At 44.8% G+C, this 25,902-nt stretch overlaps 1 protein-coding gene across 1 annotated transcript in view; it reads right to left on the bottom strand.

Moving 5' to 3' along the window:
- ERBB4 (erb-b2 receptor tyrosine kinase 4) overlaps positions 1 to 25,902 on the bottom strand; it is a 547,664-nt gene that overhangs the window by 318,660 nt on the left and 203,102 nt on the right. The window contains exon 2 of the mRNA XM_033064273.1: positions 16,710 to 16,861. Coding sequence (XP_032920164.1) covers positions 16,710 to 16,861 — 152 coding nt within the window. The remainder of the gene's footprint in view (positions 1 to 16,709; positions 16,862 to 25,902) is intronic.

Genomic DNA, 25,902 nt, shown 5'->3' with positions numbered 1-25,902 from the left:
CCCATCCAACACACCAAGGAGCTGCTGTGCCCAGGCAGGAGCTGGTACTCCTGCACAGCACCTCTTACCCAGTAGACTCCCAATACCCAAAGTCTTCTCCAGGCTCTGCAGCAGATCCGTCCTTCTCCCCTTGGCACATGCCTGAGGCAGGTGACCTCACAGGAGAGGCTTGAGCTGACCTTTGTGTTTGTTTCTGACAGCCCTCCCTGCCTGCAGAGCTAACACACACAGCTCTCACAGTGCATCTCTTTGAGGTGCATAGAGAGCAGGCTGGGCAAAGTGTCAGCAAATAAATTATTTATCGTATTATTGAGCGGCTTTAGCAGATCAATAGGAAGAAACCCCCAAATGCACTGAAATGCTTAGCAAGACAAAATCCTTGCATCCACCAGATCAGTCTTTGCAAGGACTGGATTCCTCTCTGGACTCTTCTGGAGAAGGATTCCCAATGCATAGATGTATGTTTGTAGTCAAACCCTAACCCACTCCTAACCCACTGCCCAGGGTGTCACCAGTCCATGATAAGCACTTCCAAAATTTACCAGAACTATCTTGTTCCTTATATGCTCAAATCAGTTTTCACAGATGACTCTTGATGAAAAATGCCTTAGCAGACTATAAATTCTGCCACCTCTTCTATGCCTGCTCCAGGCTCCCATTAAAAATGGCAAAGACAACTAGTTGTGCATATATCAGTTATACTTCCATGGATAAAGCCAGTCAATGTGGGAGATCAGATCCAGCTCAATTACTGCTTCCATAACAGCAATGGGAAAAATACTCTACCAAGACCTGTTGTGTGACCTATTGTATTGTAAATCCAAGAGAAAAGGCTCCAGAAGGGACAGAGATAATTGTACATAATTAAACAATGCAACAGTACCACTTACAATAATTTCAATGAACTTCAATGATACACAAATTTTATTACTTCTGTGATCTTCATTTAATTTCATTTATTGCATTTCTTATGGAGGCAAGCACTCCTTTCACTACAACAAAATCTGACCTGCATTTTTATTAATAACTTGTTTCCATCAAGTTTTAACCCAGGAAAGAGAAGGCAGATTTGATAAAATGCCATGGAAAAATCCATCCTTATTAGTTTGGAAAAAGTTTTCAAAGAATAAACTTATCAGCACAGGGCGGGGGAGGAAAATCAATTTTTGGTTGACCAAAGTAAACTGCATATTTATCTTGAGCATGGCAAATAGCTCTACCTGGGAAGGGGAAGGAAAACCACACTTGAAAAATCAAGGTGCTTACTGCTTTGAAGTTTACTAGAACACATTATTTAAAACAAATTAAGAACCTGAAGATGAACAAAAAAAAGTCAATAGTTGCAAAGAAATGCTTTGCAGGACTTTTGGTTTGATGAGTAAAATAAAAAGATTTCTCACTTGGGGAAGCCCCAATTGACTTTTCTAATTCTTTCCCAATTCAGCTGAGGCATCAAATATTTCTACAGCTCTGGTTTTTACAGAATTTTGCTTCTCTTGGTCACAAATCCTCCTTTCCCAGCTAAAATGGAATAATCCGTTGAACTTGTAGCAGGGGAATGGGATTCCCCATTCACTGCAATACCTGGTTGCTGTACAGTGCCTGTGTTTCAGCTGTCTGCCTGCAATTTGCCATTGCTCCTGTGGGAGAGTTTTAGAGATCTCATGAGGAACACTTTGAAAACAAAAAAAAAAAGAAAGAAAAAAAAAAAGTGAAAACCCCTGAATGAAAACATGAGGGATTGATTTAGGAATCTTGGGGGAGAAGATGATTATGCACCACCTTACACTGAGAAGAGAAGGAGCAGAGGTCTTAGGATGAAACAACCATGTGCTAGAGATGAATGGGTGGCTAGGGTGAAAGACAGAACAAGCTGAGGACACCTGGGCTCCAACACAGCCAGGAGCAAAGCTGCCTGTTAAGCACAGTCAGATATGAGGTTTTGCTGGGATCCCTGGGAGATGTCTGCTTGGCCATCATTGCACACAAACCATGGAGTGATCCAGTAGATGTTCTTTGACAGGGCAAACAGCTTTCACACTGACAGCCCCAATATAAGATACTGTGGTTTGCCACTCCTTGAATTTGAATTTCCTTTCACTGACAGCCCCAAATATAAAGGATTGTGTTTGCCACTCCTTGAATTTCCTTTCACTGACAGCCCCAATGTAAGAGATTGTGGTTTGCCACTCCTTGAATTTGAATTTCCTTTCACTGACATCCCCAGTATAAAGGATTTTGCTTTGCCACTCCTTGAATTTGAATTTCACTGACTGCCCCAATATAAGAGATTGTGGTTTGCCACTCCTTGAATTTGAATTTCCTTTCACTGACATCCCCAGTATAAAGGATTTTGCTTTGCCACTCCTTGAATTTGAATTTCACTGACAACCCCAATATAAGAGATTGTGGTTTGCCACTCCTTGAATTTGAATTTCCTTTCACTGACAGCCCCAATATAAGAGACTGTGGTTTGCCACTCCTTGAATTTGAATTTCACTGACAGCCCAAATATAAAGGACTGTGGTTTTCCCCTCCTTGCACCTAGGGATGCAGCACGTACGTCCTACCTGTCCTCCTGTTCCTCCTCCCAGCCTTGTTCTACAGCCTGCCTAGTTTATTGCCTCTCTTTGAAGGATATAAACCTCTGGGGAAGCATACCAGGAACAAATCTCAATCATAAATTCATAAAAAATAACAACAGTAAAGGGAAAAAAAAGCGTGGCTGCCCACAACAGCTGGCTTGCTTTGCCTCCTACGGTTACCTCCACACACTCTCCTGATCGTGCAGAGCAAACCAGAAAAATGAAGAGACAAGGAAGAGGAGGAAGGAAAACCTCAGAAACAATAATAGGCTATGAATCTGAAATTTGAACAACAGCCTTTTTTTTTTTTTTTCCCCTCCTGGCAATATTGTTCCAAGCAGCATGGGCTTGTAAAAGTCTAATCACTTCCCATCTGGCTCATCAATCACACCAGGGAACCGGTCCCTTGCACAACAGAGCGAGCCTCAAATTGGCTTCCACCAATAATAAAAGATAGTGGAGAAGGACAATCCCTTCAGAGGATTGTTTAATAAATCACATTTAGACAGGGTACACAAGAGAAATGGAAAAGTCTTAGAAGACCAGGGCCATTCAGTCCCACACGGCTTACATTATTGATACCCACTTGCTATGACCAATACTCCTTAGTGAATTTCCATATTTTGATTCTTGTTATTCAACATCATCCAAAATTAAACATGAAACTTTAAATATTTAAAACCAGGCCAAGGTAGTAATTGGAGCTGATGGAAATTGCACACTGGCATCATTCCTGCTGCGTGTGCCTGCCTGGCTGCAAAAATGCCACAGACACTGTTGCTATTCCTCTATTTTCAGCTGTTACTGACATTTTACTGTAATTTATTCTTATTTTATCCTCTCTGTCTTAAAAATAACAACAAGAGTTGTCCTAATAATAAACCAGTACCTCTGATGTCCAAAAGACCTTTTGGCAGAGGGCTGTTTCTGCCAGTAAAGGGTGCCCAAGCTCAGCACACACGGATGTTTTGTGGAGCACATCCCATCTTTCAGTCACATATTTTCCTTTCAGTAGCCTTTCCTTTCCAATGCAGGGCCACAACTGTCAGCCACCAGCAAGATCCCATTCCAGCCTGTATGTGGTGTGTTTTTTGATGGCCTCCTCCTCCACTTTTATCTGTCAGAAGCACTAAATACTCCCACAAGCCATAAAGTGCTTCTGACATTCATGGCTTTTAGATCCTGGGTTTCAAAGAACTGCTGAAGGTTATGTTGATTAAGCCCAAAGACATATTTCTAGAAAGCTGTAGCTTAAATAAAAAAAGGTGTTTTGCTGTCACAGCCATCAGCCAAAACTGTTACTGAACCAGAGCATATGGGAGACGAAAGCTGTCAGAGAAACGTGTGATGTTCCAGGCTGCTAAGATTTGTTCTCTCCAGCAGAGATCAGAGGCAGTGGGAAAGCAGAGGAGGCATTTAGCTCAATTTAAAAAAATAAACAAATAAAAACAAAGCCTTGTATTGAGCCAGGTGATGGCCGATTACCTGCCAGTTAAGTGAGGGGTAAGAAAAATCATTGCCTCTTATCAGACAAGAGTCCTTTTTGTTCGGAGAGAGCCCCAGAGGAGCACTCCAAGATGCCTCTGGAGTATGGAGATGTTTATTTAAGGAAACAAGAGAAACCTTTACTGGGAGCTTTCCTGAAGCCAAGATGAAGGCTTTTGCTTTTGCTTCTGAGAAGTCCCTGCTAACCACACACAATGGGATTCATGCTTCTGGCAAATTAACATCCAGCGGATGCTGTCTGCAGCAGATCTGATAAACATTTGCATCCACTATAAATTCATGCCATGATGGAGCATTAAAATTTCATGGCAGAAAAAGAAAAATTGAAAATTTCTTAAGGAGCTGTTGGGTTTAGGCTTCTCAGAGTTGCAGGGATAGTTCAGTCAGCAGACATTGTAAAACTACCAGTTGCTTCACCTGGCAAAATTTCAGCCCTTACTAGATGTAAAAGGATGCATCATTTCCTTCCAGAAGGTACAGCCCAACACTTTGGGTACAGCAAGGGCTTTAGCCAACAAATGAAACTTTAAAAGAAAAACCATGGCTGGGCCGCACAATGTGAAGACATTATTTAGAGAAAGGTGACCTTTTACAGGAGGAGTTGAGGTGCAGAAACACAGCCAAAATGATTTCTTTTTAAACTGAAATCTCAGGGAGTAGGTGAACTCTATTCAAAGCCATTTAAATAAATAGGATTTTTATAACTCCTGGCTGCAAGCTTGGCTGGCTCCAACGTGTTTGTGCACGTGTGTGCAGGTTACCTTATTGAAAATACTTCCCTTTCAGTGCTGATATTTTCCAATTCATCTTGTTGGATCAAGGTGAGGACCCCAGCCCTAGGAATGAGTGCTGTCAGGTCTCTTGGGAGCCAGCTGCTCCATACCTTCCAACATGGAGCTGCACAAAACCCTGCTTACAGTGCTCCCTTCTCCCACCACTCCGCCTACAGAGAGGCAGAAAGCTTCCAAATGCTACCTGAAAAATCTTCTTTTTCAGAAAACAGAACTAGGGTGGGTGGTGTACTCCCCACCAGTGGCACAGAATCACACTGGGGAGCTTTCCAATGATATCCTGTATCCCTGCAATCCACCAGGGGAAAAGAACTCTAATTAATCACCTCTTCCATTGAATAAATACTACACCTCTTGGTGAAACACCAGGCTCACAAAGCCAAAGCAAAAGCAGCATTTTAACATTTTACCAGTATTTGCTTGGTGAATGCTTGCAGCCAGCTCTATTTAGCCACCAGCACGAGCTGAATTGATCCCCAAGCAGGGGATGGCAGGGCTGCTGTGAAAGATGCCAACATATCCATGTTGGTATAGATTTACAAGTGCTGGACCTACTCTGCCCGAGGAAAAGCTGGCTTGCCTACAGGAATACCTTTAGCTACACCATTATTCCATAATTTTGGGACTTTGCTGTTTCCAGGCGTGTGCTGGCTCCACATTGATCTGCGAGGTGAGGGGTCTTGATTGCAAATGAAGCAAAAGTTCTCAATTCCACTGAGAAACTATTGCTTAAAAGGCCAATAACATCAAGTGAAATACTATGTGAAAACACTTGCTTTGCAAGGACTGATCTCCTCACATGCAATATGCAGTGCTTCCCACCAGGCTCTAAGCAGATGTATTTGACTAAACATTTGATCATATTGAGTGATTAGGGTGTTCCCCAACCAGGGACACTTACAGGAAGTGCAGGAAATAAATGCCCTTTTAAGCACAGTTAATTCTTATATATGCATTGTTCTGCTGAAATAATTCACTGCCTCCTAATGAAATGAGCACGCCTGGCTCCAGGAGTGAATGAATCCTCACTCCCTGGTGATGGGTATTTATGTGCAGGGATAGAGGGTCTGTAATACAAGATCCATCCTTAATGCCTGAACCCATTTTATCTTCATTTCACATGATACAAGTGAACTGAGGGTTGTTTTGGGACATAATTGATCTGTAGCTGAAACAAATCAGCTCTGCAGCTCCGTGAGGAGATGAAATAGTGGATAATCTGTAGTCTAAAACCAGCTGTTCTGCTGAGATCAAATTATTCCTTTGGCACTGGAACGATGAGCTGCCAAGGGAGCGTGTTCCAGCACCTGCTGTCATTACTGGGCACTGCTGCTGTGACCTCTGGCCACAATGCTGCCAGGCACCAGAGATAATTGACAGCACAGGGGGGTCAGCTCCCACTTCCTAAACTGATGGACCTCACCTGGCCGTAATTCCAAATGTCAGCACTTTCTGGGAAAAAAACACAAACAAGCAGAGGAGGATGCCCAGCACCAATTGGAGAGCTGGGACTGCAACCAGCACCAGCAAAACGTTGTAGGGTGAAGATGAGCAGCTGTCTCCACCCTCTGTGGTGGTTATAACACAGCATAAATACCTGCAAAGATTTTCACCTGATTTCCCTCTGCTTGTGTATCACTGACAATTATCTGGAACTGGAGTTTGTTGCATCCCTTCCTGCAGTGCCCTTCCACAGGGATCCAGGCAAGGGCTGTTTTTAAAACATTTCCCTGTTCTAGGCAAGGTATAGTGCTCATCAGAACATCACACAAATGGGATAGAAATACAGGGAGGTCACAGGATTGCAGTTGCCTTTTCTTCTTCCCTAATAATCTTCTGTGCTTCCCTGATATTCATAATGGATTTTACTTTCTTACTTTCTTCACTCTGCATCACAGTTTTAAGGGTGAGCTGTCATTATTATTCCTGGGCTATGTGTTATTATTATTTGGTTTACAGAATTCAAGCCAACCCTGTTGCACATCTCAAGCTCCCCTATCTGAAAGCAGCAATATAGAGATACTTCCACCATCACCATTGTTATCCTGAATTAGACACCAATTTGTAATATTGTACAGTTTTTTGCCGGCACTTTAGGATCTGAGTCAATCCTAAAACATCAGAATCAGAAATAAGTGAACATCCCATAACATAAGAAATCAGAGTAAGTGGTGACATCAGGGTCTGGCCACCTCTCAAGCTCTTGGACCCTTTGGCTACAAATTTCTCTTTCACCATATTCAAACTGAATGGCATTTACTTTGAGGGTTTCTGCTCCATGTTGTGCTCATTAAGGTTGTTTTCTTTAAGCATGAGCATAAACTCTCTCACAAAGTGCATTTTTGGTATAGCCCCTCTCCAGTCAGCAACATTAAGCTATCAGTATTATTTGTCCTGCACAAAACAGCGCGGGTTTGTCAAAATCAGCATGATATTTCTGCCTGGTCTTTTGACATTTTCAGGTTTATTATGTTGAGACGTTACCTCAAAGCACTTCATTCTTTCTCTCTGGAAGGACTAATGACCACCAAAGGGGGAAAAGAAACACTGCATGCCATTCAGTACAGCATGCAGACTCTATTAGCCTTTGAGTTCACTTCAAACACTGAGTACCAGTGGATGAGAGCAGTTGTGTGGAAATACTGCCTTAAACCAGGACTAGACCCTCGACTTTCTGACCAAACCTTTCCCATCCCACCTTCCCCTGATGATGTATGGCCCCAGGCACATCTCCCCTGAGGAGTCAGTGGTACCTGGTTTCACACCCTGCAGGGTTCAGCACTCAGAACCAGCTCACATGTGGTTAACATTCCTGCCCATCCTGAATCCCCCAGCCCCACAAAGACACATTCCCCATCACACCAGTCCCCCAGCTCCCCAGACCAGCCCCACACCACGAAGCACACACCCAGGAAAATGCTCCCTTGACATGCTGGTTTTGAGGAGGATGCTCAGGAAGGCCAGCTCCTCCCTCTGCCCCTGCCTTCCTGGGCACCCCTGCAGGATCTGCATGCCTGTGGGGCTGCAATTTGCAATTAGTGGCCAGGTTTGGGGTGGGAGCACTGTTGCTGAATTCTGCAATGTGCACAGTTGTGCTGACATTTCTGAACTATAAAAGCCCTGCGGCTGGCATCTACGGAGGAAACCTTTAAAATTGATCCAGTTTAGCACAAAAACTGTTGGCTAAGCCTCAATCCATCCCTCTGCTCCTCCACCCCTTGACATAGCTTACAGCAAAAGACTTTGCTTTCCTTTTCATATGGATTTTAACAGTAATTCAAGCCCATTGATCCAGGACTCTAAGTCAGTGTATTACAATGCAAGATTATTCAGATCTCTCACAGTTGGTTTGTCTAATTTCGTTTTATTCGGTAGTAAAATGGGATTGGAAGGAGGGGAGGGTTAGAGGAAAAATTGGCAAGTATTGCCTAAATGCTCAGGAAAACAGGAAAATGTTACTCAAAGGAAAGAGTAAAACACTTCTACTTGGCACAGCTGCTGTACCTCAATTACATAAGTAGCTATATCCCTCTCCACACCTCTCAGCTCTGCTCCCAACTTCCATCTCTGTTCCACTGATTTGAGAGGGTGGGTGGACAAAGAGGAGAATAAATAAGCCTTAATGGCATCTGAGCAAAGCTTGTCAGTGTACAGGGTGAAATGGTTACAGAGTTTATACCACCTTCTAGCTGGGGTTACGACTTTAAATCTCATTACACTCACCATTTACACCACATAACCTTTCCCTCTGTGTTTGAAAGAAAACTGCTCATTTGCTGTACAACTAACAAATCCATTTATAATTTAAAAGTGTTTGCAACCACATGCTTTGTTTTGGTTTTTTTCCCCCCTTGTCTGGTTTAACTTTACTCTGCTATTTGTTTTTCTTAAGCTTCAGTAAGGCCAGCATTTCCAATCCCATTTTTAGGGGACAGGTTCGCATTTAAAGAGTAAGATCATTAACAACATAAGGTGGTTGAGAGAGGGTATAATTGGTTTCAGTGGCCTAGAGGGAAGATCAGCTTCCAAGAGAAACAACACCTAATTAAGAAGGTTTGCACTGTTTTATTTTTAATAATGTCCTCCTCTCCACTACCAATATTTTTATAGTACTCATCCCAGCAGCTTCTGTGGCTTAGCCACATCTATTTTGCAGACACCCAGGCATCAGAACCCTTCATGGATGGACAGAAGGAAGACTCTGATCAGGCACTAAACAACTGCAAAACAAATAAATCCATAGTCTATATCTAATAAAAAAAAGTAACAAGCCTAGACAGAGCCACAAATCCAAACAGTTATTTGTGTTCATGTTAAATATTTGAATCCTGGTCTGTATATTCATCCTTCATATGTGACTCTAGCTTCATTGCAACCACAAAAAGTGGATAGTGAGTGAAAAGGATATTGCTGATCTTGAGCATGTGTGTGGGTCTGGGATGCTCTGAATTATTTAAGTCAGGCTTCTTTGATCTCTCCCCTGATCTAGAGTGGCTTCCACTGCCTTGCACATGAATCAGACAGGCTTCCCAGGCAGCTGGGGATGGGGTGCCTGCTACACAATAGGAGCTGAATGGGAAATGCTGAAAGACAATTTAAAGAGACTCCTTAATCAACCTGGACTTCAAATCTTGACCTCTCCTCTCTACACATGACACAGCTGAAGGATGCTCCCTGTTATCCAAGGAAACAGAGAAAGAAAGGCTGTGGGAGAGCTGGGGAAGCTCTTGGTCACTGCCAGCCCAGAGAAGGGTGGGATCCATCCCCAAACACCCCCAGAGATCTGAAGTCCCCCTTCATGGGGGATGCACAGCAAACAGCAGGGTGATACCACCTACTCTTTACTCCATGAGAATGATGGCATGAGTTTTATACAGCAAATCAACCATGGGGACGTGGGGATGTGGCTGCTGCTGCCCCAGGGGCTTTGGCAGCACTCACAGGGGCAGCCAGGGGAGGTGAGGAGCAGCCCAGTGCCATCCCCATCACACTCAGGCTATCCTGGAAATCTGCAGCCATCCTCCATAACAACCTCCTCCCAAAAATGCTCCCCAGGGACCCTCAGAGCGCTCAGCAGGTACACACACAAATCTTCACAGTCCATGGCTGCACCAAAACAGGAGCCTGCATTTCCACAGCACCCAGCTCTGCATTTCCAGAGATTCCAGCTCTGCATTTCCACAGCTCCCCAGTTCTACATTACCATGGCACTCAGATCTGCATTTCCACAGCACTCAGCTCTGCATATCCACAGTTCCCAACTCTGCATTTCCACAGCACCAACTCTCCTCCTAAACACAACTATTCAAGTTACAAACACAACTGTTGAATACCAGTTGTAACTTCAAATGTACCTTTCATACCAAGCCACCAGAAATAATTGCTAAATAATATATGCCAATGAGCATATATTTGGTTACAGTTTGGCAGTCTCAGCTTGAGGATTAATTGCATATTGACCCATGAGGGTCCCTGGGCTACCAAGTTGCACCCAGCAGCAGCAGCCTGAGGCACAAAATGAACAGCACCATGTCCTGTGTCTGCAACAAATGGGTTGAAACCATGACAGGCAGTGCTAAAAAGGGGATTTTGAACATCCAGGGGGCTGCTGAGGCCAGCCTGAGAGCTACAGGGACATACCTGAATTACAGACACCTGTAATGGAGACTGGGACAGCACAGGCAAGCAGGTGATCTGTCAGCATAACACAAGGGGGATAAGCAGCAGGAGCACAAAAACAACGTGACACCTCTGAAGACATTTAGGTGAGAAAGTGCTGGATGCCTTTTCCCTGCCAGCTGGGGGCTCTGGGAGTGGTGGGGTCAGGATGGAGCTGCATGACTCTGTGTGAGGGACTATGTGGAGTGTGATCTGTCAGTATAAAGGGATGAGTTACCACAACAGTGCCTGGTATTCAGCTACTCACTGTGCCTGCAGCATTTCAGCTCCCAAGCACAGGTCAGCCCTGGAAGACCATGCAATCTGTGGCATTCCTTTCCTTGCTCCCTAGCCATTTTGAGAAGAGTTTAAACTGCTGTGATTATTTTAAGCTGCTATTTCTGCACAAGCAATGGGAAATGGCAGAAGAAGCCACTCTCCTGGAGCAGAGCTGTATCACATATACCTTCTGCAATTTGCTCCCACTCCACCCTGAGTCTGGGATGCAGCTCACTTTAAACTCAGCTCAGATTCACCCAGCACAGCTGGCAGCTGATCACAGCCCCTCTGAAACATTTTGTCCACGCCAGAAGCATGGTCTGGCATGCAACTGGTCCCCTGTAACCCACCCAGCACAGCAGTTGTGTTCAACAGCAAGCTGGAGGTGTCCCCTTTCCACCTGGATTTGTGTGGCATGCACAGCTCTGACTGTCACACCTCTGCTGCTCATGTTTTGTTTTCTAACAGGTAAGGTCCTGGGAGGGCAATTACAAACATATAAAATACATGTACTCAATTTCCATTTCTGTAATTCCCTGGAGGCCACTTTGCCTCTTGCCAGCCAAGGACAAAACACACACTGGCAAGAGATGAAACTCAATGCATGACAAATGCTACAGGGCAGCCTTGCCCAGCAAACCTCTCCTGAAAATCCCCATTCTGGGCTGCAATGCTTTCATGGCACTTCTGGGGAAAATCCCCCTGCACAAGCAGGGGCTCTGAATGCAGCAAGGCTTTGCAACCCCACTCTGTTTCACCAAAACTTCCTCCAAAGATTAAACACAACCAATAGCAAAGAATATAAAGTCCAAATGGCCAAACCCCACCTGCCACAGAGTCTAAATGTGACTGTAAGGAACAGGCTAAGGTTGGGTTGGCAGGGGTTCTCACCAAGCATGGGGCCATGCGTGCTGACAGAGGGGAGATGGGGCTCTTACATCTCATAAATGTAATATTGACCACAAAACATCCACCCCCTTAAATGTTAGACAGCTGCCCTGTAAGTGTGGCTGGAGGTGATACACAAAAAAAAGAACCCATAAAGCAGTGGTAGATAATTTTTGAAGGTTGTTGATTGCGGTTAAAAATGAGTTTCGTAATCACTTGGGAGAGTTATGGCAGGGAACAGCACAGAACTTTGATCATGTCTTTAAAAATAAATAATCTGAACTGGTTAAATAAAATCTAGGCACAAGAAGACAATTTACTGACTGTGAATTGCTAAAAGCCAGGGGATTAGTCAAAGATAACTCTCATTTACCAAATGTGTTTAACACAAGTACTTACAGAAGACTGTTATGTGATACACTAATTGTGTATTTTATTTTGAAAACTGAATATGGAGACGTTATTAAGAAATAAGTACAGCCCACAATAGGAACTGTCAGCTCTGCCAAGCAAAACTAAAATAGGTTCCCCCTTCTGTTCTTCTAACAGTTGCTTGCAATATGAACCAGTGAACAATCTGAGCTTTTCTAAAGGGTTTCTTTTTCCTGAAGTCCAAAGCAAGGAAGCAAATCTCAGCTCTCGCCTGGACGAGACTCAAGACACGCACCAGCTCTAGCAGCTTATCTGGTTTCATGGAGCAAATCCTGGGCTGTGCAATTAGGAGGAGCATGCTGGTGGCTTGGGAAGCAGTGGGACAAGGGGCACTGGCACTGCTGGGTGAGCCCAGACAGGGACAAGGCAGCTCCCAGGAACTGTTTTCCACCCCATTATTTGTCCTGCTCGGTTCAATCCCACTGTTGGCAGCACCTATGGCAGTGGAGAGCCTGCCCTGGCTGCCACAGGGAGGTGGCACTGCAGCAGCCAGGGGCTGCACTACCCTCAGCCTCACTTCGTTGCCAAAGCTGGCACAGGCAGGGCTGCAAAACCTGAATAACCCTGGTACATTTTCTCTAAGTAAGGCTGAGGCTCAGAAGAAGGACAAAGCAAGCCAGTTATCAGCCCACAGATGTCAGAAATATCTTTCCTTGCCCAACACTCAGGCTTAGACACTATTTCTTCTTCCACTAAGTGCTCCTTTCCTCTGCCACGACTCCACTGTGGCCACAGCACAGGGAAGCACTGATCAGCAGGAACAGAGCTGGAGGGCAGCACGTGCAGAACACAAGTTCATATTGCAGCTGCTCACAGGAAAGCAATACCAAGGCTATAACACAACCAAGGAACCAAAATAAAATATATTAAAGTAACACAGATGATATGTAGTCCTGCTCTGCTCATATATGAGAACAGCAGGAAAAGCAACAATGGCATGTGCAATCCCTTCTTAGAGAAATCAAGCTCCTCATGAACTGCAGGCCTGGAAGTTTAAGTGGCTGAGCACTTCATTCAGGTGACAGACAGCCCCTTTTAGTCTTCATCAGCAGACATCCAGAGAGCTAACTCACAGACATAAAGCAAATCTACTTAGGGAATAAATGTCTAAATAAATATGAGAGATGGGATGCTGATCTTTTAATGTTCCTCTGCAGGGTAAATAAAATTATGGGGTTTTTTTTTCACTTCAATTCATTTATGCTATTTGTTTATTACTGCATGATGAAAAGACTCAGCACGCCTACAGCTTACTGGGTCTTCCCTCTGTCCTGCAGCAAGAAGCTGCCCAGCTAAGCTGAGCCCTGCAGAGAGGGCAGGTGGGCACACACAGCCACAGCTGATAACCTCATTTTTGGTGGAGGAAGAGGGCAATTACTGCAAGAGACCAAAACGCTGGGGCAGGCTGAACAAGCGTGATGTTACACGGCGAGTTCACCCTATTTAAGTCTGAGAGAGACAAACAGCTTTTCTCTTAGTTATGTCCCATCTGCCACCTTCATGTGGCCATTAAAGCAATTTTTAATATGATAAAAGGAGTAATACTGCCTGACTAATGAATGTCGAATTATCGGCGTAAATGTGCCAACATTTATTTATTTATTTGCCTCACCGAGAACATGTTCTCTTCTGTTTGGTTTTCTACTTTAATGACTACAATTTATCATACTAACTAGGCCTTCCAGTTTGCTGAGTTTTGTTTCAAGTCCTGCTTTTTTGCTGAGACATCTGCGAGGGAGCAGATGCAGGTAAGAGAAGTAATAAAACTAATAAAAAAGCAATAGTAGCTGCCACCAAAAAGCACAGGTGACCAAACCACCTTCATTTACTGAACAGGGCCTTTCCTTCTTGTTCTCATTTGATGATTTTACTGCCTTCTTTCCACCAATATTTTATGCTGCTTATGGCAGCCCTCTGCGAGGAACGCTAATTCCTAATTTCCAAGTAATTTGCTCTCCCTGCCTCCCAGCGGGCAGCATAAGGAGGAAGGGAAGCTGAAGTGTAAGGACCGTCTGTGATGAATTCGAGCCACCACCATGGCCCAGGCAGGGGTTTCTGCAGGCATCTGAGACTGCAGAGATGCCCCAGTCAGAGCAGGGATCTGTAACAGCAGTGGGAGTTTTGCACCACTTCATTAGTGGTGTGTTTCAGTCCCTTCTGCCTTCACTCAGAGCCAGGATTTAAAAATACACTAAGGAAACGGATTTTCTTGTGTTTGGGCTTGGTTGTTTATTGAATCTTATCTAAAGTACAAAGAATTCAGCAGCACTGCTGGCTACCAGCTAGAAGTGAACAAAATGGAGACAGATCCAGCTGCTACAAGGTCTCTTAAAGCTAAACAGTCCAAGAGAGAATTAACACCTGTATTATTTATACTTTTGACCCAATAACCAAACTCTCATGACCCTCAGTGCAGCACTGACTGTCCAACCAGAAACTACTGCATGAAACTATGAACAAGAAGGAAGATGAGCACTGAAAGAGATACTCTCTAAAATTTTCCACCTTGTCCCATACCTATTACTATATTATAAAAACCTCAAATGCAAAACCCTTCACCATATGAAATCACACACTTCTATTTAACTACACACCTGTGATTTTAACTCCATCACTCAAATTTGGAAGCTTCTCCAAGGCCTCAGGTCACAAGCAGTGTTCTGCAGGGGGTCAGTGCCAGAAAGCACAGAAAGCTCAAAACCCCCCAGGTTTCTGGGATCCAACAGGGATCCTGCCCTCACAGGAGGAGGATCTGCCACCTGTCCAAGGCGTTGGGGAACGCTGCTCCAGCTGCACCAAGGCTGTATCTATTTCAGAGCAAAAGCATATGTGTTGTCCCCACCTGTCACAACTGTGAAATGTATGGATAGCATTTACTTCCGAGGCATTCGTCACTCAAATTAACAGGCAATCTGTTAGTCTGAGTGCAATTAGCACCCCAAACTTGACTCCAGACGTGTCTGGTAGCTGCATTCTGCTCACAGATCGCTCAGCAGCCTGGAGTACACTTTGAGTAAATACATGCAATGTACGGAGTGGCAAGGCTGTGAAATCCCAAACAAACTCGACGTGAAGCAATGCAAAACCTGCTGCTTGGCTTTGCCTTTGCTGGGAGCTGTGCTGGAAAGTTCACAGATTTCCAGGCTGAAATGGAGCACTGAGCTCAGCCAGCCAGCGGAAGGAGTGAGTGTAACCCAAGCAGCTGGGGCTGCCTCCCACCAGCCCTTCCTGCTGCCGGATCTCAACTCCACCGCTCCTGCCACGTGCGCCTTGCACACAGACACAAGTTCATATTGCATCCTGGAACATGACAGCAGCATTCCTGAGAGCTGCAGGCGAGCAATATTCACAGAATCACTGGGTTGGAAGAGACCTCCAAGATCACTGAGTCCATTCCATGCCCTGACACCTCAAATAAACAATGGAGTGCCACATCCAGTCTTTTTTTAAACACATTCAGGGATGGTGACTCCACCATCTCCCTGGGCAGACCATTCCAGTACTTTATCACTCTTTCCATGCAAAAATTTTTCCTAATATCCAACCTATATGTCCCTTGGCACAGCCTGAGACTGTCCCCCTCTGGTTCTGTCAGTGCTGCCTGGAGAAGAGCCCACCCCCACCTGAGCACAGCCACCTTTCAGGGAGCTGTAGAGAGTGATAAGGTCACCCCTGAGTCTCCTTTTCTCCAGGTTGAACAACCCCAGCTCCCTCAGCCGTTCCTCCCAGGAATATGAGCACTGTAAACCCTTATCTGTGTCATGGAGAGACTGCAACCATGCTGGCATAGGCTGTCTTTTCTACCCTCAGACCTACCTTCCATATTACAGCCCCAGCATCCTCAGATGCCCACCTGGATCACTCCTTTAGTGGGACGTTTCTTTAAACATAAAGAATGTAAAATGCCAAATAACAATGGGCTTAAGGTCTTTGAACTTGATGTTCACCTTTCTCTTTTGTACTGGCCAGCATGGCAACAGGGTATCTGCAAACCACACTGAAATGTTCCTTTACAAATCCAAAATTTGATGTATAGAGGACTGAAGGGATGCAAAACCCAGGCTCCCCAAAAACAGTACAGCCTTCATCTATCAGACATCCCCTGGATGCTGGAGATTGTTAGGTTCATAGCTCCAGTCTCAGACCCAAAGAAGGTTTCATGTTCATTCAGCAATCTTTTTTTTTTTCTTTTTCTTAAATGCTCCACAAACATTGCTCAGAGTTCTTCTCTTGCTTAGTCTATAAATCACTCTCCAGTCCTCCAGTGCTTGTCTGCATGATTCTCTGGCCTTCCTAAACCCCACCTAACCTGCCCTGTACCTGCTGGCACCACAAAGGGAGAGCCCTTGAGGTGTCACCTTCCAGTCACAGCTGTCTCCCCCATCTCCTGGATAAATCTAAATGATTCACACTCATTGTCACAGCAGTGACATTGCTCTTGTCCTCTGCACATCCCTGGCATTTTATCATCCTCTTCCATCACACGCTGGGAGAAATGCCTGGGTGTTTTCCAGCCCATCACTGCTCCCCTAACACAGAGGCAGAGGGAAGGAGAGCCCAGGCTGCTTACCCTCAGGAAGGAGAGGTCCCTGTTGTGCTCAATGCTGGTGATCTCCAGGTTGCCCATCACCACCTCGCAGTTCTCATAGTACTTGCGTAGGGCACGGTACTGCTGCTCCAGGTCAGACAGGGAGCTCAGCTTGTTCTCAGTGCCAGCACACACTGCAAGAAAACACAGCACAAGAAGTCAGGACAGGCTGGGAGAGGGGCACTGGAGCACATCAGGAAATAAAGTCTGCACACAGCGATGCAGGGTTGCAAAAGAAATCTGAAATTATTCACACGAGTCACACTTGAAGTAGGGATAGGAAAGTGGAAATACAGTCTGTGACCATCTCAGAAATTTAAACACTTCTCACCAAACGGACTGAAGTGCTGGTATTCACCACCAAATGCACAGGCTAAAAAGGCAGAAATGCAGGGAAAAGGCCAAGCAGGTCTGTCCCCAGCACCCAAAGGGTTAAACCCAGGTCTCAGCAAACCAGTTCCACCAAAGACAGAATCAGACACTGGGCAGAGGCACTCCCATCACAGGCTGAAGGACACAAGGCTGGAGAGACCTGTGCATCCAAACTGACCTGCATAATTCAACATTTTCACTACTCTGAACAGTATTTTGGACAAGCCAAGAGCAACCTGAGCAGAAGACTTACACCCAGCATTGTTTTCCCCACTACTTTCCTTAGACCCCAACTCTTCCCAGCTTTACCCAATTAAATAAGAGAAAAAATACAGCAAAAAACACACTGTCTGTCCACAAGTCCCCTGGCTGAATGCACAGGGTCAGGAAACACCATCTTAACACAGTTTTCAAAGGACACCCTTTAATATTACACCCCTCTGTTCTACATTTTGAAGCCCAGTTCAAACCCACCACAGAATCCCAGCTCAGCTCAGTGTATCAGCCTGTGGTCATCATGCAGTGACCAAAAGAAAGAAAAATACAGAAGCAGCATTTTACATGATCAGCTTTTCACACATTGCTCAGCCTGCTCAATGATGCTTAAATGGTCAAGAGTAGGGCTGGGCTGGTTTTGGTTTGCCTGTTTCAATGAACTCAACTTTTCCTCTTAATCAACAGCTTGTGGGTTGTTACCTGTGAGCAAATTAATCTGGGTACACCTAAACTTTTGAAATGGGCATTATATGATGCAAAACAGGACAAGAATGGCATTTCTGGAGCCAATCCCACTTCTGGATCAGATCAATACAAACAAAACTCTCCATGACTGGAGGCATAATCAGTAAAATTGGCCAAAATATACTCTTTTGAATGAGTCAGGTCCTTTTTATAAATACCAAAGGTAATTAGGTTTCAGAGTACTACAATTACTGACTGTTCATTTCCTACACCCCCTTCCCTTTTTTTTTTTTTTTTGTTGCCCTCAATAGAAATGGAAACAATTCTAATATTCTAATCTCTGTTTCCTCTGTGGTCTCTCTGTCAAGGGTTGATCAGATAATTTTTTGGGTTGTGTTTCTGGGGGCTTAAGAGCACAGATCAAAGATGAACAGCCACTGAAAGGGCTGCTTCTCCAAACTGGGTCTACACACTACAGAAAATACTGAAATATTATTTCTTTCTATGACCTGGTAAAATTTCAAAGTTCTCACTACAGTTAAAAATTTGAAATATTTGACCTATGTTCAGTGAACTGTGTCGAAGGAAAACAAAACTGCTCAGGTTTTAAAATAGAATCCACCACCTCATTTTGAGTCCTAACTTAAAAGCATGACCACTCCAATTCTAAATTTTCTGTAAAACCTTACCACTTAGAGTAAATCATAGCTAAACACGGTTTGATTCATAATATTTTCAACAGCTGTTTTGGGAAATGCCCAAGATGGAAAGATATGCTCATATTGGGATCTCACAAGGATCTGGTGGACTGGGAACAGTGGAAGGATTAAGCATTGCAACTAGGAGAGGGCACATCTTTCTCTTTGAAATAAAAAGCCCTGTCCTCATGTATAGAGTTTTATTCAGAAAACCCTTTGTGAGCTAACTCTCCAGGGAGACACATGCCTGTGCCTGCCAGGACACCTAAAAACTCTTGCTTAGCAATTGCAAAATGGGTTTGTGTGTTTCTCCCTTAAATACAGCAGTATCTATTACGAGGCTGATCATATTTCCAGCCAGGTAAGTGTTATTCTGTCCTAAGGCTCCCAAGGACTAATAAATCCCTTCCATTCCGTTTTGCAATCCGTGCTAAGGACCGACACAGCTCAGAAAACAATTCCTGCAGCTCAGCTAATAAAGCTATATACTGCAACACTGATATTCCATGTTGCACACCCATTAAACGTCTCCTGAAAGCTAATGCAGCCATTTGTTTGCTGTGAGGAGGCAGAAACACCTGGAGCCTGTTCTTGCAAGAGGATTCAGCAGGGGTGAAGCCAGCCCAGATGTGGAACCAAGGTATGAGTTTTATCTGACTGAGATTAATTTTGTACAGCCAAAGCACTGCAATAACTACTTCCATGTTTTTGATGTGGCTAGTGATCAATTCCTTTGGATTTAAAAAAACCAAAACTACCTTTAAAGCTAATTTATAAGAAATCATGCTGATCCTTTAAATTTATCTCACAGCAATTCCAAGCACTTAATGTGCATCTTAAAAGGAGAAGTTTCCTTTTTGGTCACAGATTGCCTCAAATCAAATCATGTACCAAAAGTGATTATCCTACATCAGTTGAGGGGTGCAGAAATGCACATTTTTTTCCCATTGGTACCCAACCAGCAGAAGCAGAACTCAGAGCAGGAGAGAGCTCTGACCTGCACAAGCTGAAATCACAAAGCAAATGTGGGTATAATCATGGATCATTAATAATCCATTATTACAGTAAGTCATTAATCTCCCTCTGCCTCAGCTTTGCCATGTATGCTTTTGATGCACCCAATAATTATGTCATATTCAAAATGAAAAAAGAGGTAGCTATGCCAGTATTTAAGAAAAGCAGGTTTTGTCCTTCAGTTGCAGGAGGAAGGACTCTCCCATTCCTTTGCAGAGAATCCTTTAAAACAGAGAGAGGATATATGCTCTTGGCAGGTTTTTCAAGGTAAATAACAACTAACAGGGTAAAAAGGCTTTCCTGCCACGAGAGAGAAATGCTGCTGCCATGGACAATCACAGAGGTGCTCCTGTTGGTCACTGACACCAGGGAGCCAAACCTGGGAGGGACACAGGCCAAAAGCATGCTGTGAGAGCTACTTAACAAGCTTTATGCCCCATTTTGAGCCATATGAGGCAATTCCCAGGGCAGAAATAATTGTTCTGGGTCTGATTTGCCAAGGTAGTTAAAAAGCACTAAACTAACAGTGTGGGAAGTGGGAGCTGAGCAGGAGTCACTCGAGATTCCCTCAGTCCCTGAGCTCAGCACAGAGCAGGAACACATCCCAGTCACCTCCTGCTCCTCTCCTGGAACAGCAGCAGGCATCTATGTGCTGCAGCAGCCCTTTGAAATTAAGTGTCAAAATAATATGTATTTGCAGGGATGTTCCAGCTGCATGCAGGCATAAACACAAGCACAACAAAATGCATTTCCTTGCCACACCATCATCTGTATTTCATGAACCTTCTTCAATGCACTTTGTTGTGTATTGTTAGATGTGTTTAATACAGCCCCAGAAATGGATGAGCAGAAAAAAAATTCAAGACTGTGCGCTTTAACTGCTCCTTCTGCTGGTTAATAAAAAATATTCATTCCCTGTCTCTAACAGAGGGCAAAGAGGAGCAGCTTTAGAGGTGCCTCCAGTCTGAAGCTGCTCTCCTTACTGAGCAACTCCCCAGTGCTCTTTCAATGCACACCCAGGAGAATGAGACTTTTCTGCATTTTGCCCAAGTTTGTGGGGGCAGCTCCAGTCTGACCTGATTTACTGACATGCCACCAACCCTCAAAGCCACAGAGTGCTCCTGTGCAGAGTCACCCACCACTGAGGTTATCCCAAACCTCAAGGACATTTTCCACCTGGGAAATCCCAAATCAGCAGTGACAGCAACAAGCCAGTGGCCACTTCTCACCTCCACCCTATCACAGGGGATTTTGGGCAGGTGCTGGAGCAGAGCATTGCTTGGTCACCCCAAAAAGTGGATTTCAGGCGTTAATCCCACATTCACACTTCACATCCAGTTGTTTACTTATTACCAGCTACCTAAAGTGACATGAGTTTCAGCTCCTAATGGCCCCAATTACAGCAGCAATAATCATCTGTATTGAAATTAAATTATGCTTTTCATCAATATTCATGCACATGACTTGGAAATTAATTTTCCATTGACATTTTTTCATAAAATAGCCAAATCATTCAAACGCTCTCTTAAAGGTGGCAAATAATGGAGAAATTTAAAAGTCCATTAGATTCTGCTTTTTAGCACATTATTTTGCTCTGCTCTGTTGATGATAAAGCTATACATTAAATTAAGAAATCACACTTGCCTCCATCTAGTTCTGCTTCTTCTAATACTAATGGATTTTATAATCCTCCCAGCTCAACTTTTGGAAGGAGATGGACTTGTTTCATTTCTTCTTTCCAGATCAGCCTGCATCTGGAGTGCTAAAGAGTGGAATCCATCATCTCCACCACCTGAAATCACGGTGCCTCACTCCTCTCCCAAAGTACACTCAGAGAAGCAGTGATGAGGCATCCCCATCACTAACTCCAAGGGAGTTATCTCAAGCATCTGTATATATTTTCCTCTGAATGATAAAACATTTATTATTATCTCTTTGGCAAGGATGCAGGAGGGCAGTGCACTTGCCCTGCACCAGCCTCTGCCTGAAGGCAGCACAATTTGTCAGTCAGTTTGTCAGGGGGGCCAAACACACAAAGGGAGGCTTAAATTCTTGGACCTACTGGTTTGAGAAATGTCTTTACAAAAAGAACAGTCCCACATTCCTTCAGCCCAGAAAAGATGAGCCCAACAACAGCCATCCTCTCTTTCCAACACATTCCTCTCCCATACTTCCCACTTATTTACTTAATTAGCTGCATTTTTACAGACAGCACCATTATCAGGGGTTCTTGAAAGGCAGCTGACAGAACTGTTTATTAATAACTGTGAACACTCGTGGCAATTTTTTTAAGACCCCCAGATGGGGGGGAATACTCGAGCCCCTTAAGGAACAGCTAATTACCAGCGATGCCGCAGCAATCCCCATTCACTTCTTTCTGCTCTGTGCTCTCTGAGCCCCCTGTCACGCAGGCACACAGGAAGGGGAAACACACTTTTAATCCTTTCATTATTATTTTACAGTTCTCCTTGAATGAGCTGCAAAAGCCCTGAAATTTCTTGCAATTAGGCACGTCCTAATGAAGCGAGGGCTGTCTGCACTTAGAGTCTCGCAGATGTTTCCCATGAGAAGGCAAAACCCTCCTGGAGGTCACCAGCCACTTTCCTGCAAACCCAGTGGTTTGGGAGAGTGCTGCACAATTTCTTTCTTTTCCCTAGGTGGGAGACTGTAATGAAGGAGAGCCTAATTTTCTCTGTACTCCTAATTAAAAGCTCAGCTGGCACAAGTGTTTTCCTTCCGCAAGGTCTGCTCTACACCAGGAAATTATCATCCCGCTTGAATCCAGTGGCACGCAATCAACCCCGCTGCCATGACCCCCTGGACAGCCACATGGCCACAAGAGGAGCCCAGCATGGCCACCCAGCTGTGCTCAGCCCTCCAGGCTGTCACTGGGATGAGGGGACACAGTACAGGCACGACACACACTTCCCCGAGAGCATTTCTTCTCCACAGCATGGGGAACTGGTCCCTGGGTTGGACAGTTCCAGGGAGGAAAAAGCATTAATTTCCTGAAATTTGGTCACTAAAATTCTCAAATATCATTTCACATGCCTTTGTAAAAGCTTTCCAGCACTTCCAGAAAAGTTGTAAGGATGTGTTTAGCCTGGTCCCGAATAGGAGCTCATTCCCAATGTTATGAACAGAAACAGCTGGGCACAGAAGAGACTGACGGTGGTTGTGACTCCATCAAGAAGGATTAGCTATGTGTGATAGCACTTTTCCAAGCTGATGGAACCCTCTCCTTGTGCCAAACTCTCCAAAATCCCTTTGGTGGATGGTGCACAGCACATTTTACTGACGTGCCTTCCTGCTCATACCAACCAAAAAACACCATCAAAACACCGACCAGATTTATACGGTGACATTTCAAGGCTATTCACTTGTACTGACCATCATCAAGCCATCATCACCAGCTTGTTTCATGTCAGTATTTCCAGCATTGTTTTTCTTTTACTTATGTCACATCTATAATATGGCACAGCAACTGGAAAGGAAAATGTAGGAATAAAGTTGTGCAGGACATACATTACACAGCTACAATTTAAAAAAGGCAGAAATTAATACAAGAAGTTTTACCAATGGTTCTTCTGCCTCAAGCCTTGGTTCCAAATTTTTTTCTCAGTGTATTTCTGCACTTTTTCTCCCTACTCTTCACAAACACACACATACACACACACCCCCCTCCTTTCCTCATTTTGTTCTGTTTGAGGGTAAATAGTCGCTTCTTAACTATAATGTAGGTACTGGACTTGACAAGCAATTAAAGCAAACAATTTCCACTCATCTAACTTTGCCAAATTAGTCATCTGCCATCTGCTCTATCATCTGTCTCTCCTTGAGGTCTTGCTGTGAATCTGGAAGCGCTCACTCTGACAAGGAGGCAGCAGATAAGCCTCCAAGCTGGTGGGGAAGCCGAGGGATGGAGGTGACACGGGGGTGACACGTGGCACCCACCACCCCCATCAGGATGGCTTTGAGGAGATGCTCGTGGCTCCAGTGGTCAAACAGGCAAATTACCAGCAGGCATGTTGTGATAGAAAAATATTTTAAATTAAAATATTTTTTTTACAGTCACTTATGCAGTGGGGTATCTTAGGAAGACTGTGGGGTTTTCATACCAGATGCAAAAAATAACTTAGTTTGTCAAAATATCCTCAGCATTTGCAGGCTACTTCCCAGTGAAGTGCATAACCCAAACAAGCAATTAGCAGACATTATCTAAGGAAGATTTGAGTGGTTTCTGCTCCCATCATCTGGCTTAGCTCAGGTAAGGCCACAACAAAATCATTTCAAGTAGCTGTGAAATAAAACACTGGTCTCCTCTGCCCTCCAGCTCCTTAGCACTGGCAGGACCTTCTCCTTTTACCAGGCCTACTGGGCCTCCCAATACAAAAGAAATATCACTAGCATCCCTTTTCCAGCTGACCTATGCTTCCTCCCCAAGCAAATCAACTCCAGAGCGCAGGTTAGTCCATGCAAATGTTGCTGGTTGGAAGCATCAGGCAGAGGAATCATCCTCCCTGCTGCTGCTGAAGAACTTTACAGACTAACTCTTCCTGCACTAGTCAGGCACTTGAGTGCAGCACCCAAGATTAAGTGTTTGATTAACTCTTAATGACACAAACCAAAGTTCTCCCCTAGAGCACAGAAGTACAGAACACCACCAATACCTTCTAAGAGTAATAAGCCTGCAGATAAATGCCTGCAATGCAAGGCCACGTGTTCTTCCAAGTGCCTGAGAGTGTCCAAATATTGCTCTCCCTGCTTTCCAGCCCTCGCTCTTCCCCAGTGAAGTCCTGCTCCAGTGCAGCAGCAGTGCCAGCCTGTTTGCCTCCAGCACTGCATCCCAGAGCATCCTGGCTCCCTACCAGGGCAAAGCAGTGGAAATCTCCACAGGACCCAGCAGTGAGAAGGACTTGGACTGGTTTTTCAGTGCCAAGGGAAGGAGTGCAGAGAAGATGATGGAGCACAAACCTACAAGCAGCAGAGGAGCACACCCACAGGTGGGACCAGGCACTTGGTCTGGTCTTTTGCACCTTCAATTTGGAAAGGGATGCCAGCAACACTTGCTGGGAGGATAGACCAAAATAATTTCCCAGCAAAGCCAGGCTGCTCTGCTGGGACCCAAAGAGCTCTTTTCCCCCAGCAGTGCTCCCCAGGGATGCTCAGCTGGCACAGAGCACTGCCCTGGTGCTGCGGCAGTGGCTGCATTCCCTGGCAGCTCCTGTGCAATCACACAGCTCCCGACAGCCACAGGCCTGCCCGCCTCCCTCCCTGCTTCTCCCTTCCCCAGAGGGCCCCCAAAACACTACCAGCACTCACTCACTCCACTTAAATGCATTTTAATTAACGTTGTGCAAACACACAGAGCTCGTGCGCCTTCATTCAGCTCCCGCCTGGGAAGCCCGGTGGGAGCGCGATGGGAATGGGATTGCTGCCTGCACGCTACTGAAAATGCACTGGCAGGATGCTCACAGCCCCTCAGATCCTCCTCTCTGGCATCGTTTATGTAAGAGCTGCAGCTCGGAGTGGGTAGGTGGGACAGGTGCTTTAATGTCCCTGCTGTAACACGGGTAATTAGTCACCACTAAAGCACACAGAGAGGAGCCTCATTACAGCTTGAGCACAAGCCACTGGTGACATGGAAAAGGTGTTTCCCCAAGATCACCCACAGAAATCTTCCCAGCTTATATCAGTAATTATCACACAACCCAAATACTGCCTAATAAAATGATTAGAGTAACTGTGAAATTTCAACACCTGAAAAAAAGGAATGCTTGGGTGAGAACAACCTCCCCAAGTTCTGGCAACCCAACTGCAGGGGGCTCTGGAAAAACACTTGGGAGTTAAAGAAAAGCAATATCTCATAGGGCACACCTGAAATGGCCAATACAGGGTTTGGGTGTCCCCATTAGCAGGCAAGAACAGACCCAACACTTGGGAGCTGCTTTGCCCAAGTGCTTCAAGGTGACTGCAGTGCAGGAGAACATGATGACAGGAACACCCTGTTTTAGCCAATGCACACATATCTATTGAGCTGAGACTGGATGCAGTTTATTTTTCATTAATGAAAATAACAGGTTCTCAAGCAACACCACCACCTTGTCAAGTAGGCAGGAGAATCCAGCTAACGTCAGACAGCTGAAATGGTAATCACTGACATTTGGAAGTGCTGCACATGAGAGGAAGGCAGGGGCTCTGCTGAGGCTGCCTGGACCCCCAGGTGGACACCACACCTTGTCTAGAGTCAAAATATGCTGGGCTAGGAACAGAGAGTCTGTGGGGGTCGTCTATGTTATGGTCATCAAGCCAAAGAATTAATGTGCTCTCCTACACAAGGCTTCCTTACACCAAAGGTTCTATTTGCCTAATTGCCCATGGCTGCACTAAGTAATAAACCCCATATGTTT

Source organism: Catharus ustulatus, chromosome 7 (assembly GCF_009819885.2).
Source record: "Catharus ustulatus isolate bCatUst1 chromosome 7, bCatUst1.pri.v2, whole genome shotgun sequence".
NCBI classification, from domain to species: domain Eukaryota; kingdom Metazoa; phylum Chordata; class Aves; order Passeriformes; family Turdidae; genus Catharus; species Catharus ustulatus.
Note: the sequence above shows the minus strand (reverse complement) of the source record. Positions and strands in the feature narration are given on the sequence as shown.